We start from the raw sequence: 14,788 nt of genomic DNA on the forward strand, positions 1-14,788 counted from the left end.
AATCTTTTCATTTGAAACAGATTGAAAAAAGCTTCATTACTGTGTTGTTGAAAGCAAATTCTGAACAGTTCTGTCGTTCAGTCTTTCATAACAAAACCTGATTTGAGGTAACACGATTTGAAATCCTTCACAAGTGCATACACATGAGAACTAAGAGTAGCAGGACATATCTCGTGCAAACAAGTTCCCACTTAAATATGTAGATCGGAAATAAATAAATGAAAACAACAGAAAAACTGATAACAGAAAAAGTGGCAGTGGGAATATAGAACCCTCACATTAACAGAGGACTGTCGGCCCTTGATTGCTCAATTTAACTGCTGCAGATGGAGCAGCTCAAAAGACAAATATATTGCATGATTACTCATACAACCAAATATTACACTGGATCATAAGAAACAGAGAAAAAAAGCAAAAGCGGCATTGAACCAGGGGAGTCAAGAGGTGGAAGGTGAAGGTGGGTCAGCCTGTGCCTTTCCTCTTGCTGCTTATTCCCATCATCAACCTCCTCCATGATGAGCCCATTAGGTACCCTGGACCTGCCACCTAGGAGGCCATTTACTTGATTGACTAAAGTGAGAAAGCAGACTTTTTTTCCTTGTCCATCAATAATGGCCAATCAGCCCCCTGAGGGGTTACCAGGCTCTACACTGATATTCCACACTGATTTAGTCAGCTTGCAGGAATACCAAAAGTACAGTACACTGCATCCACCATAGAAAAGCTCTCGCTGTACAAGAAATATGGAGGATTGCTAACTTCAGATACATGCAGAATGGGGTGGCTTTATAACTCATGCATAGTTGTCTAATATTAAAAAAATCATATGAAGTGAGAGATCATCAGAATACATCAGCTCTATTTTTGTTTTTAAATTTTTTCTATTTTTTTTAACCTCCTAAGACCTGAACTCTTCCACAGCAGCATTTTTAATTTCTCTTTGATATTTGGTCATATTGGAGCCCGATGAATGTAAAAACAAAGAATTACAAGATTTTTTTTTTTTTACCTTATTTTTGTTTTTAAGAAAAATAAGAGCCAAATATGAGGATATTCATTTAAAATTTTGATAGAACAGTAGCAGTGTAATGTCCTCGTAAGTGGATATCAGGCCCTTGTAGAGCAAAATTCAGTATTTTGGTCTAAATAACCCAAAATGTGATGTCCACATATGTGGACGCATGTCCTAGGAGGTTAAAGCTGAAACACAGCTAGCAAACAGTAGTTTGACCAAAAAATGAAACTAAACAGAACAAAATGCCCAAAACATATATTTGAAATATTATTTGATTGTTTTTCACCAGTGCAAGATTGCTAACCACAGGCGGTATTAAGGGGAGGTTTGTCCATTCTCTAAACATCCCCCAGTAACTATTTTATTAGTTTATTATCAGATAAACCTACATTAAAGCAAGAAAAACAAAGAGAATGTTTGGTTGGAGTCTTTGTTCCTTCTTTTATGCATTTATGTGTGTAATATATGTCAGCGTGTTTCTTTTGTTCCGTACTTTTGGTTTTTGCGTAAGTACAGAATCATTAGTGGTTCGATATTTTAGTAGATTACCAATTTTTTTGGTAAACAAAAGGTTGCTGATTCACTTCTAGCCAGAGAGACAAATCCCCTTTGCGGCTGTGTCAGGAAGGGCATCCGGCAAAAAAAATCTGTCAAATCAAACACACAGAACTACCCGCTGTGGTGACCCATTGTGACAAGGGAGCAGCTGAAAAGAGTTTCCCCTTCTTCTACTATGTAAGAGTTTGAGTTGGGAATATGAAAACTCCTTAAAAAGGTGACTTTAGTTGCATAACAAACAAAAACAGATCAGGACATTTTAGAAACGACAAAGAAAAGCAAATTAGAAGCTATTAGAGTGCATTCACAGAGGTGCAGAAAGTCTGTATATAGGTGTCTGTATTTAACTAAATTTATATATTATTATAGATATTGCGATATTGTTCCATTTTAGCCTAAAATATTGGGTGATTACCGTAATTGTCGGGCTATAAGCCGCTACTTTTTGCACAAGCTTTGAACCCTGCAGCTTTTAGTCAGGTGCGGCTTTTCTATGGATTGTCCGTGATTTTCGTCATATCGTAAGACGATTTGTTTTGTTTGTTCCGCTGTTGTACGGCACTACGTTGCCTGGCGAAAGATCGGGGTTCAAGAGTGGTATGTTGGTCACGTGTCCGTCCGCCAGGCAACGTAGTGCCGTACGAAGTAACGGGAAAAACAAACTTCAAAGTAGCGCTACGCGTTCAGCGGGAGGCGTGGATGACGAGCGGCGATAAACTTGCGAAAAGCAAGTTATGCCCAACTCCACCGGTGGATTCTGACAGCATGGAAAAGTGTGAAAACATCCACGATCACCAACGGATTTCGAAGGGCTGGACTGCTGCATGATGGAGAGGAGGACACCGCCACGGCCCTTCTGAGGGTGTTCGACTCTGACACTGACAACGAGGATTTGTTTGGTTTTGAAAGTGACAACGAAGGAAAGGAGCTGAGAGTGGATGATGAAGCCACCCTGAGCCTGTTTGTTTCCGACACTGGAGAAGAGGACTTTGGTGGTTTTAGTGCGCAGGAAGAAGAGAAAGATGGTGAATGACTGACTTTTCTTCTTGTTAAAGCCGTGTCACTGCACCTGAGCCTAAAAGGTAGTCCGAATCTATTTTTCTGGTGTGCTGAAGGTTACTGTTATGTACTACATTTGTTACTCATTTATGAAGCACAGCACATGTTTCGTACTTGTAATTACCGCTACTTGTACATATACCTAAAAAGTTATGCAAATATGTACCCATAACTTGTTTTTCAAAATATTAATAAAAGGGGTGTGTCTCCAAACAGCCATCTCTTTCCTGATTCGCTTTGTGCATATTCTCTTACATATGATAAGTCAACATTGAAACACCTGCGGCTTTTAGTCAGGTGCGGCTAATGTATTTTCCCCTGATTTTAGCTTGTGCGGCTAATATTCAGGTGCGCTTTGTAGTCCGGGAAATACGGTACTTATGTCACTCAATCATGTACAATAACAAATGTACTTCAACTCATGGTATCATGACTAACCCTAGCTGTTTCGGCTGTGGGGCTGATGGCTTTGTTGTGCTTTTGTAAGTGTGTGTGCATGGCTGCCAGTCTTCTCTTTCACACCTTTGGATGCTGTGATTTTACCTGGCAGTGAACACAGATGTAGCCTTTGCTGGCAGCTTCATACCTCCCAGTGTTTGTGTTATTTTGTCTATTGAAACATTTTTCCTCCTCCAAGGTGAAAGCTGAGGTGGAGGGAAAATGTTGCTGTTTGTTTGTCTGTCAGCAAGTATGCAAAAAACTACCTGGCCGCTACTAACTTGGAGGAGAAGTGCAGCATAAACATCGGGGGTACTGACTTTTTGTACAAATTGGGATCACTTAAAACGTAAAATCAGATCAATACATTTTGAATCATCTTTAATGTTAAAATATGACGAAACTGTGAAAAAATGCTGATTTAATGATTCTGAATTAATTAGTTAACTCCCTTATGTTCTTATAAATCTGCCATCCTTTAGCTGAAAATCACGTGATACAGTTACAGTTACTAAATTTCACCTTTCATTTTCATTTCTGTTCTCATTTTAGACATTTAACCAACATGTTTTGTTTTTTTAAATGTGTGCTGTTTACGTTACCTTGCAAAGGAAGCTGACGTTGAAACCGAAGGTTTGGGCGTTTCTTGAGCCGGCATTCATGTAATTGCCAACCAGCAAAACCAACTCCAGGAGTTTGCTCAAACCTTCACTCTTCTTCACCTCCTCACAAGCAAATGTCACATTCATGATGTCGGGCCGGATGTTATTCACCTGCTCCTCAAACGTCAGCTTGAACAGAATGCCGTTGAGACGTGGCCGTAGGAGTTTTACCGAACTCATCTGAGGTGACAACATAAAGAAAGAATGTAAGTGGCATTTATGTGTAAAAAAAAAGAGAAAAAAAATCAAACAAGCACTTTCTTTGTACACCTACTTTTGTAAAATCATCCTGGGTTTGTCATAGTGGAAGCAAATAAATACTCATTGCCACAGATCTTCAAATATAAATACCCATATTGTGTGTTAGGAAAATATTCTTAATTCCATTATTATGCAATAATGAAACTTTTTTGTTTTCATTTCAGCTAATTAACAAATGAGCAGATTTTTGACAGGCACACAATTTTCATGTGAAAAATAATGCGTCACGACACACAACCCAATGAGCTCATTATCTGGGTGAGTTACCCTCAATAAATGTATATGTATTAAGTAAGTAGCAAAACTTTGCTGATTGGAAGCAATTTGTGGCTTACTTGACAAGCAAACTGCACTTGCATGCCAGAGCACTCATTAGACAAATAACCTACAACTATATATATATATATATGTGTGTGTGTGTGTGTGTGTGTGTGTGTGTGTGTGTGCAGATCATCAGCATCAAAGCAAAAAGGCTTTCTGAATCTAATCATTACAGATTTCAGTGAAGTAGCACTATCCACAATCTAAGAGATATTTGACAAAACATTGTGGGTTCATACTGTACACTACATTTTCATAAAATGAACAAGCAAAAAAAAGAAAAGAAGTACAGAAATCCTATAAAGCTATAGCACCTCGCTATCACCATCGTGTTCAAGCTCAAGTGTAATACTGCTGCAATAAACTGCAAATCCACCATAAACAAGTTCCACGTTCACACAGAAATCTATTAAACAGATTTTGTCTTAAATAATATGAAACACAATATGTTCCAATGCAGTAGAAATACTAATCAGGTGAAAAACAAACAAGAAACACATACGATATATAGCAATACATACCCATAATCCCCTCTACCTTAATTCCTTGCAGGCACAGCTATACACACTCAGTCACTTACTCTCCATCACAAACACATGCACACACATTCCTTCTCTCTCTCTTACTTGAAATGATTTGTCTACAATAAGTACAAATTACACACTGAAAGCAAGCGTATTGGTGACAGCTTTGGTAGAGAAAAGCCTGAACATAGCTTATTTCCCAGGGGAACTGAATATTGATTGATTGATTGATTGGTAATTTATTTCAACATGTGAACAATATACAAGTACATTTAGAAAAGAAATGAGAGAAAAAAAATATACTATACAAATTACATACAAAAAAACATTCTGATTAATTTACATGTTGAAAGGGAGTGGGAAGAAGTATACACTTATTTAATCCCACCCCTTTGCCATAAATTATCAGTGAATATTTAGTCAGCTTCCTTACTGATATAATTTGTAATAAAAATAGTGAACAGATTTCTGATATACTATATACTATAATATCACATCATGAATTTTTTGTTTGTTTGTTTTTAAATAGAGACATTCACTTAATTTAAATATTTTCCTTTTCTTTATAGATCGAGAAGATCATATTTTTATAACTCTTTTTGAACAGTTTTATGTTTGGACATTGCTTTAATTCCATATTCAGTTTGTTCCATAGTTTCACTCCTTGAACAGAAACACAAAAGCCTTTTCTTGTAGTACGTACCTTCATTGTTTTGAAGTTACAAAAACCCCTTAAATTATAACTTCCTTCTTTCAAAAAAAACCATACTCTGAATATTACCTGGCAGTTCTTTATTTTTTGCTTTGAATAGAATTTGTGCTGTTTGGAATTTCACTATATCGTCAATTTTCAATATTTCAGACTGCAAAAATAGTGAGTTTGTATGTTCCCTATAACCTGCATTGTGGATGATTCGAATTGCTTTCTTTTGAAGAGTAAAAAGTGAATGTAATGTGGTTTTATAGTTATTGCCCCAGACCTCTGCACAATAGCTTAAGTATGGTGAAACCAGTGAACAGTAGAGAATATGAAGTAATGTTCTGTCGAATACCTGTTTTGCCTTGTTTAGTACTGCAATGCTTCGTGATACTTTGGAATGAATATATCTTACGTGAGCTCTCCAGTTAAGTTTTTCATCTATTATTACCCCCAGAAATTTATTTTCACTGACTCTTTCAATATCAACACCATTTATTTGAATCTTTGCATTAGTATTTAAACTACTATTTCCAAATAACATCAGTTTAGATTTATTCAAATTTAATGATAATTTGTTTTTATCAAGCCAGAACTTCACTTTACTTATTTCATTAGTCATATCCTCCAATAAATTCTGCAGATCATCACCAGAGCAAAAAATGTTTGTATCGTCAGCAAAGAGAACCACTTTTAATACTTTGGACACTTTACAGATGTCGTTAATGTACAAGTTGAAGAATTTTGGACCCAAAACTGACCCTTGGGGTACACCACAAGCAATGTCCATACATAAGGAGCAACCACCATTTATTTTCACAAACTGCTTTCTGTCACTTAAATAACTCCGGACCCAATCTAAAACTACCCCTCTGACACCATAACGTTCCAGTTTTCTTATTAATATATCATGATCTATAGTGTCAAATGCCTTTGTCAAGTCTATGAATAACCCAGCCACATATTGCTTTTTGTCTATGGAATTTGTGATGTATTCTATTGAATCTAATAGTGCCGATGATGTTGATCTGCTTGATCTGAATCTGTACTGACTCTCAGTGAGTAGTTTATGTTTATCTATAAATTTTTCCAGTCTGTTTTTAAACAGTTTTTCAAGAACTTTTGAGAATTGAGGTAGTAAAGAGACAGGCCTGTAGTTTGTGAAATGGTGTTTGTTCCCAGATTTGTATAGAGGTATAACTTTTGCTATTTTCATTCTGTCTGGAAATCGACCAGTTTGAAATGATAAATTACAGATGTATGTAAATGGTTTTATAATAGCCTCAATGACTCTTTTAACCACTATCATATCAATATCATTACAATCCAAAGATTTGTGATTTTTACATTTTTTGACAATTTCAAGAACTTCATTTTCATCAACGGCTGTGAGAAACATAGAATATGGATTTCTGTCAATCAGTGTATCTCTACAATGAGGCGCTACTTCATCAGCGGGGCAGCGTACGGATCACAACATTGGTGAGATCATGAGGGAAACTTGCCACCCTCTGCTTCATTACATCTTCCAAAAGACACAGACAAGTAAAGAGATAAATAGTGTAATGTAACATCTAGCTGTGAGCCCGAGGTCTAACATTTAGCTCTAGCATTTCTTTTGTAGACCTGTATAATGTACCTCTGTGTCTTGTTGTAAAGTTACCTTTAAAGAACACTTTCTTTTACAGTTGCCTAAAGTGCTGGGTTTTCACTTGGTAAGTGGATGGCGAGAGCAGTTAATTAAAAAGTCATTATAGCTGTAACTAAGTGGAAAGGTCAGAGTAGCTTGATGATGTACTTTCCATCTCCTAGAATAGATTTACTTTATTTCAGTCTGTTCAAAGGTGATTCGTGGTTACGAAAGTCTCTGAAAGGTCTGTGGCAATTTGTGAATTACAAAAAAGAACAATAAAATAGGACAAAGCTCTTCATATGTCTTACGTATCTTTATATGTGTATGCGTACTCCGATCAAACAATTATAGTTCTTCTGAGTGCTAGACATGAAGATTACTTTGTGAAGTTGTGATACGAAAAGGCTCACTATAACTTTATTTATCTTACCACTGCAAAAGACAGAAATTTGGCTGTTCATGGTAAATTGATTAGAGGATTGGGAAAGATCACCAAGCCAACTGATGTCAACTGCGTACCTTTCAAAGGACTTTATTACAGACAGCATTGGTAGCCTCAGGGTATGATTTTATCATGAGACAACATTGACAGCTGATGTCAAAATATGGCATTCAGTAAGTTCTTGATGCAGAATTCTAATCAAAAATGATTGAACTGTTCTTTGCTCAAGTCAAAAGGACGCTTTCAACTACAGCCTCTGTCATTTGGAAGTTTTGCTTTTTTCTAAAAATCCTTGTCATAAGCTACCAGTGTCCAAACCAAGCAGCTCCCCAAAAAAGTGAGTGTGTAATGAAGTAAAAATTCAATTTTTAAACAGTGTGTGCTTGCAAATATTTGACTATAACATACAGGGAATGTGATTGTGTAGACTGTTTTCTTGTTGGAATCCGGGAGGCAGCGGGCACCAGAAAATTATACTCACCACAATGCCAAACTGCTCTGACTCCACAAGCTCCTCATATTCACCCTTTAGTTCTGCTAGCGCATTCAGCTCTTTCTGCTCTGGCAGGTTCTTTATCAGGTTCTAGAAATGGAAGAACACACACACACACACACACACACACACACCACAACAACAGAGCTACTGTTAATGCAAATGTAATTTTCTCTCCACATCAACATGAAAATCATTGCACAGACACGGAGGACAGTTTAGCTTACACAAAAAGATGAGAAAAAAGTCCACAACAGCTCTTTGCTTGGACTCACACTATTGTGTTCCTATTTAGTTTACTAGGTTAGTAAATAGTTTGAAAAACTGCACATGTTGCCTCATGGACACATGCCTTTCCTAACAAGTCAACCTGCAGATGAGATCCAGGTCTACGTGAAGACTATACAGTAAGTAGGTAAAATTTTAGTAAAATGTATTTCTACTTGATACTCTACTTGTACTTTCTACTCTACTTCACTACTTGATACCACTAGAGTGCTTTGTATTTTCCTCAACACCAACCAACAACCAAAAACACAGTACTATGAATAATCAACATCAATTTGGAAATGCAAGAGAAAAAGAACTATGAGCATCATAACAACGAAATAGTTTATATGTCGTAATAACTTAAGCAGAATATTTCTTAATGAAAGCAAGTAACCACAGCAGGGGTTGATAAAACTGAACTGGTATTAAGAGCAGAAAACAGGGTCTAAAATGTGTTTCTTCATTCAACTATAATACAAGATTTGGACAAATCCGAAACACTGATAGAAGAAACTTGATCAATAGAAAGTCCAAACATACAAGTGGCCAGGACTGTGAAAACGTTTTTGGCTTTTTTCTAATACACTCATGATTTTATTCTTTGAGATTTGTTTTTTTATTGTTCATTGTTATTTTTTCTTGAATATTACACTACTACCTCGTTTTTTTCTTCCTACAATGACCCCGATTGCTGTTGTAGCTATCAGCACAAAGACATAATACTACGCTTGGTATCAACAACATTTATTCATATTAAGCAGCATACAAGCCTCAAAGTAACACATGAACTTTGGTTATTTGTCATGGTCCTGGGTCTGTGACCCAGCGTTCTGAGTTAGTGGATTTTCTAGATTTTTTTATTATGAATTCTACGCTTGGTTAATTTCATTATTGTTTCTTGTAGCCATTCCCTTGGCATATTTAGTCTTCTCCTGTTATACATTGTGTAAGAGCAAGTCCTTCCTTAGTGTTTCCCATCCTCTTGTGTCTAGTTTTCTGTGTTAATTATAGGTGTCTCCCTGTGCAGTTAGTCTTGTCTCCATGTTTATTTGCCTCTGTTACCCCAGTCATGTCCCTATGTGTCTATCTGGTTCCTCTATGCTCTCGCCCTCACCCTCTGTATGTAGTCAGTCTGTGTGCGTCTCTCGTGCTTCCTGTCTTATTTTGTCAGTCCTTCGTCCTGTGTGCATTATGTTCTGTTCTGCTTCCCGTCTCATCAGTCGGACTATGTTCAGCTGTGTTCCCCAGGTGTTTCCGCTCTGCTCTGTTTCCTCCTTCCTTGTATATATTGTGTCTCCTCATGTTCCAAGGGAGACGAGCTGAAATGCTTGGCATTTCCACCTCAATGCCGCTGTGTGGCTCGCTGAAGGTTTTGAGTCGGGGGCAGTCGGAGCAAGAAGATGCTAGGCTCCCATGGTCGCTGCTCTTCTTTTGCAGAGCAATTCCCTGTGAGTGAGAAAGACCTTTTCCCTCGTGTTCACGGTAAGTCAAAAACTGTTGTTTGCTATGCAAAGGACCTAATGACTGTTCAGTGTACCACTAGCCCATCAAAATCTAAGACTGTTTCTTTTGCTTCAAAAGCGACCAACATTAAACGTGTGCATCATGTAGCTGACCCACTAAAGTCTGCAAAGAGGCTGGGCTAGCGACTCTAAAGTCACTTCACAGTTTATTTCCCTGAACCAGTCACTTCTGAGGACCCTGAATTATCCTCTTTGAAGACTGTTTACTGTGAATGTGTGCTGGACTATCAAAAGACTGTTTTTGCTCCCCAACCTGTATCATTCAATTCATAAATACAAAGACTGTTGTGCTTTTGAAACTGGTTGAGTTTTTCCACCTGTGACTTGGGCCCTATTCCAGTTCCCCCAGCGGGTTGGACATAGCTCTCTCCCGCACCCATACCTGTTCCTCGGGTGGGAGTGGCTGGTGTCCAGTTGGCCCCTGCAGCAGTCCCTGTTCCCAGGCTAAAGCCAGCTGGGACCCAGTCCACCTCTGGACCTGTACCAGTTCCTCAGGTGGAAGCAGCTGATGTCCGGTGGGTCCCTGCACCAGTTTCCAGGGCGAGGACAGCTGAGACCCAGTCCACTTCTGCACCTGTAGCTGTTCCATAGGTGGGGATGACTGGTGTTCAGCCATATGTTTTTCCAGAATGAGAATGGTAGCTTATCCAGAGCCTGCTGTGTGCCCTGTGCAGGCCCAGCCAGAGCTCTCTGCACCGTCTGCCTTGTCCTACCCAGAGGTGCCCACGCCGTGTGGACCTCATTCATCTGTGGCACAGCATGTTTTGTCCCAGCCAGAGGTCTGTGCTCCGCCACTTGGTCCTGTTCTGCCCAAGCCCAAGGTTCTCCGTCGCGTCTGTTGACAACCTTAAACCAAGCTGCCTGAGGAGTCCCGTCGCCTCTGGCAGTTCCCAGTGAAGTGCCGCTTGTCCCGTGGCCGGTGACCAGAACTGCTATTTGTTTGTTTTTGGACTCACCTGCTGCTTAGGTTTAGACTTGGTCCAGGCTCTGTGACCCAGTTAGTGGATTGTCTAGTTTTGTTTAGTATACATAAATGAATACACACTTTTTTTTAACAGATTTATTGGAACAGATTTTACTCAGTGCACAGTGGTTTGCTGATGGACTCATACAACAATGACAAGATAAGGTCACGCAGTTACTGCTCACTGTTGGTTTATTACTGTGAGAATGGTGGCCCTTAGCCAATTACTAAACCTGATAACGAATAAAAGATATCCAAATTTCTGCAGTATTGCCAACATATCCTTGCTACTGTCTATAAAATACATGCAGCGGGTTGTCCATCAATCTACAATTGTCTTATAAATTTCTTCGCAAAAGAAAAAACAATCCTGCTGGTAGTGAAGTTAAAGATAAAGATGGAGATGAGGAAGATAATGGGAGGGGCTGCGTTTTCTGTAAATGTTAATTGTTTGTGTGAAGGTCAGCCAAGTTAATAAAATTGACCACAGCGACTTTTCCACCTCCTTTTTTCAGAGGAAAAGAGAGGAAGATGTGCCCTTTTCCAGTTCCTCACAAAGCTTCCTTCCTCATTAGCTCCCCAAATTTATTCAGCAGGAGCAGACTGGCGCAGGATCACGTGGCCAGATGGAAGCCTAGACAGGGAAAACAGAGAGCAGACACAGCTACTGGGCCACAGGCCTGGCTGACCATGCTATAGACCTCAGCAGTCATCACAGACAACACAGCCAGAGTCTACTTCCCACTAATGATGACATCTCTGTCCTTCCCTCAGGGAATTCAGCAATATAAAAAGTGAGCTATAATACAAGCCATGCAGTCCTGTTTGGGATGAAGCCATTAAATCAAATGTTTCTTGCTTTTGCCAAAGCCCCAATTAAGGTCTGCAGCAAGCAATGGTGCTTTTATAATGAAGGCTTTTGATCATGTCAACACATAAATATTTTTTTAGGATATGAAAAAAAACAACAAAAAAACAGAGCAACAACAACAAAATCTTGGTGCAATTGTAATTTTAAGGATCATGCTGAAGTTAATAATGACTGGGAAAACTTCGGATCATGCTAAAGTGTTCTGAGGAGTTCTATCCAAATATGTTTAGTAATGCAGCCGTTTAGACCGCTTAGGTACAGCTGGAATGCTATTACTATCCAAAATTCATGTGTGACATCCATGTTTCACTGAACCGAATGGGCTTTTTCTGTATGCAATAAAATTCCAAAAATCTAAAAACTATCTACACTCTCCTGGTAGATAAACTCAGAACAAAATAAGCTGTGAATAAAGTTCTTCTCGTGAACTCTAAAAGATAATATTAGCAGTCGGATTAGTAACAGTGCTGTCTGACATTGTAGAGTTGGCTCTGAATAAAACAACGGTAATATAGAGGAAAACTGTTCATTTGTTGCAATAGCTACAGCTAATACTGTGACAAATCATTTAGATTATTCTCTGGCAAATAATTAGGGATATGTCTTCACACTCATAATGTAAGTCTTTCACAATGTCTTTCCATTTCCATGAGTCTGGTCTGGCACAGAAGAGACATGAAGGAAAAGTATCCTTGGCAGTCCTTGTTGATAAATGTATTCCAGTCCATTTATAATAATGTTTGTACCTTTCAAAACTGATGCGGCACTTTTACACAGCATGTAAATCCAAGACCAGGCATTACATATATAAACTTTAACAGAAAATGTCTGTTAAATTTGCCATTTGCAAAGTAGAAACTGCAGTTACATTATGAGCACCTTGCGAAAAAAGTGAAATTAATCTAAAACATTCAAAATATGGAAGTTGAATGCAACTAAATGAAAAACAAAGCAATAAGACAAGGTAGTGGAAAATCTAATCCACCTTGTGCTTGTCATTTCATTTGTCTGTCATCTTGTTAATTATCAGAAACCCCATAGAGTACAATTGACACAAAGGCAGCACCATATGTGTAGCAATGTGGGAGTCTGGGTGATGACGCTGGGCCAGACTCCTCACCACAGGCCACCAGACACACACAGCAGTCTAAGAGAGATTACTGCAAGTATGCTAGCAAAACTACACATTCATTTACCGCCTTGGGCGAAGATGAAGGCGCTACGTATCAGCACATGTGCCAAGACACGGCGAAACATGAAGCAACAACAGCATGTTGTTCATGCTAAATCCTCAAAAAAGAAAGCAGGTGTAGGTGAAATGTGTGTAGCAACTGTATACGCATTTGTCGTAAGATGTTTTATGCGAAACGTAGTGAAGAAACTATTGATATGAGTAGAAAACTGGCAATGTCATTGTCTACACGTTATATTAAAAAGACAACATGGCCACCTGTCAGTTTGAAAACTGTTTGGATTTGCATAGCTGAGGATTTTAGTTTTTCATGTCTTGCTTAAAAAAACTAAAACATAAAACAACGATGAAAGTGGGAACTTAAGGACACAGTGCAAATCCACACAGCAGTTATGTGTCAGTCACAAGAAGGGAATGTCCGAAAGCATACCCTGCTGCTTTATTGTCTATTTTACTTTATTGCTCCATAAATACTATAAATGTTTAAAAAAGGAAAGAAAAGAAAATAAAGCATCACATACTTCCGCACAACCTGACTCATTTAATTTATTTTGCTAACGAAATGCAGGGTTATTTTAAGCAGTATTCTATTAGAAAGAATACAGTTTAAGAAGGATGCAACACATAACTGCAACACTCAGTGGCTAATGCATCTAAAAACAGATCGCAGCAACATGGCATACAAGTTGTATGCCAGAAGTGAACACGACTCGATCCACACCCCCAGGATCTACAGCAACAACAATGGAATGTCATTCAGACTAAAGAAGTGTAGTTAGATGTGAAGGGAACGGATGGGAGAGGGAACATAGTCCTACTGAGGGGAGTGTACTACCAAAAGAGTACGGCAAGTCCTGAGGATCCAACTGAATAGGAATAACAAGATCTGGACAATCAACACCTACGTGCGCCAGATATGAGATAAGTTGGCTTAATAAGCTGGCCAAAGGAGGAGGTGGAAGCCACTGACATAAAGACAAAAAAGCCTGCCTGGATGTCCCGAAGTCAAACCTCTCGAGTGGTTGAGAATGACTGAGCTAGGATCAGGTGGGCCTTTCAGTTACATGTGGATAAACTGGTGATGGCTAGCCAACCTGAGTAGTGGTGGACAAGTGGAAGAAGAAGGCCGTAGTAATAGATGTAACGATACCACATCAGGAAGAAGGAAACAAATACTGAGACTTAGAGTGGAGCTATAGAAGGTGTGGGAATGTGAAGGTAATTGGAGCACTTGGGGCAGTGAACCCCAACCTGGAAAAGTGGCTCCAGCACATCCCGTGAAGGACATCTCTGCTCTCTTGTTCTCTGTCCAGAAAAGCACATTCCTAGGAACATTCCTAGATACTGACCAGGACCCTTATGCTCCCAGGCATCTGGTAGAGGAGCCGAGCTTGATAAAGGGGATAAAGACTGTCCGCAGGGCCGGAGGGGATTTAGTTTTTTTTGTTTTGTTTTTCTTTTACATATATATATATAGATATATATATATGTAGATATATGTAGGAATAATTTCACTATTAGTACTCAGACTGTCAAGGTGGGGATTGGAAGCAGCTGAGAGGGTAAAGAAGAGTGTAAAAGTAATGAGATACAGGTTTCGGTTCACTAAACATTTGCAGAGGATGACTGTGTCTGTAGGGCTTTTACTTCAACACTTTGATCTCTGCTGCTGTCAATTCACAGTTTCATAGCATTCAGCACTCACACGCCAAGGTAGAACAACTTAATGGGCAGTACTGGGTATGCAATAACTATAAACTTTAACAAACAGTTTAAATGCTTGCATGCGGTTAAAAAAAGGATTGGTGATGTAGTGCTTAAGAAAAACACTGACATTCAGGCTACAGTGACAGTGCTTACTGTAT

At 38.9% G+C, this 14,788-nt stretch overlaps 1 protein-coding gene across 7 annotated transcripts in view; it reads right to left on the reverse strand.

Moving 5' to 3' along the window:
* The window catches only part of diaph2 (diaphanous-related formin 2), a 378,450-nt gene that overhangs the window by 147,086 nt on the left and 216,576 nt on the right, over window positions 1–14,788 (reverse strand). For all 7 annotated transcript variants that reach the window (XM_085363442.1, XM_085363427.1, XM_085363433.1 and 4 more), the window contains 2 exons: window positions 8,092–8,193; window positions 3,673–3,912 (listed from right to left, as the gene is read on the reverse strand). In XM_085363442.1, the coding sequence (XP_085219568.1) occupies window positions 3,673–3,912; window positions 8,092–8,193 (342 nt within the window). The remainder of the gene's footprint in view (window positions 1–3,672; window positions 3,913–8,091; window positions 8,194–14,788) is intronic.

The sequence above is a fragment of the Diplotaxodon limnothrissa genome, linkage group LG2 (genome assembly GCF_057381915.1).
Source record: "Diplotaxodon limnothrissa isolate DT_005_m linkage group LG2, D_limnothrissa_male_GT1.1, whole genome shotgun sequence".
In the NCBI taxonomy this organism is placed as follows: Eukaryota; Metazoa; Chordata; class Actinopteri; order Cichliformes; family Cichlidae; genus Diplotaxodon; species Diplotaxodon limnothrissa.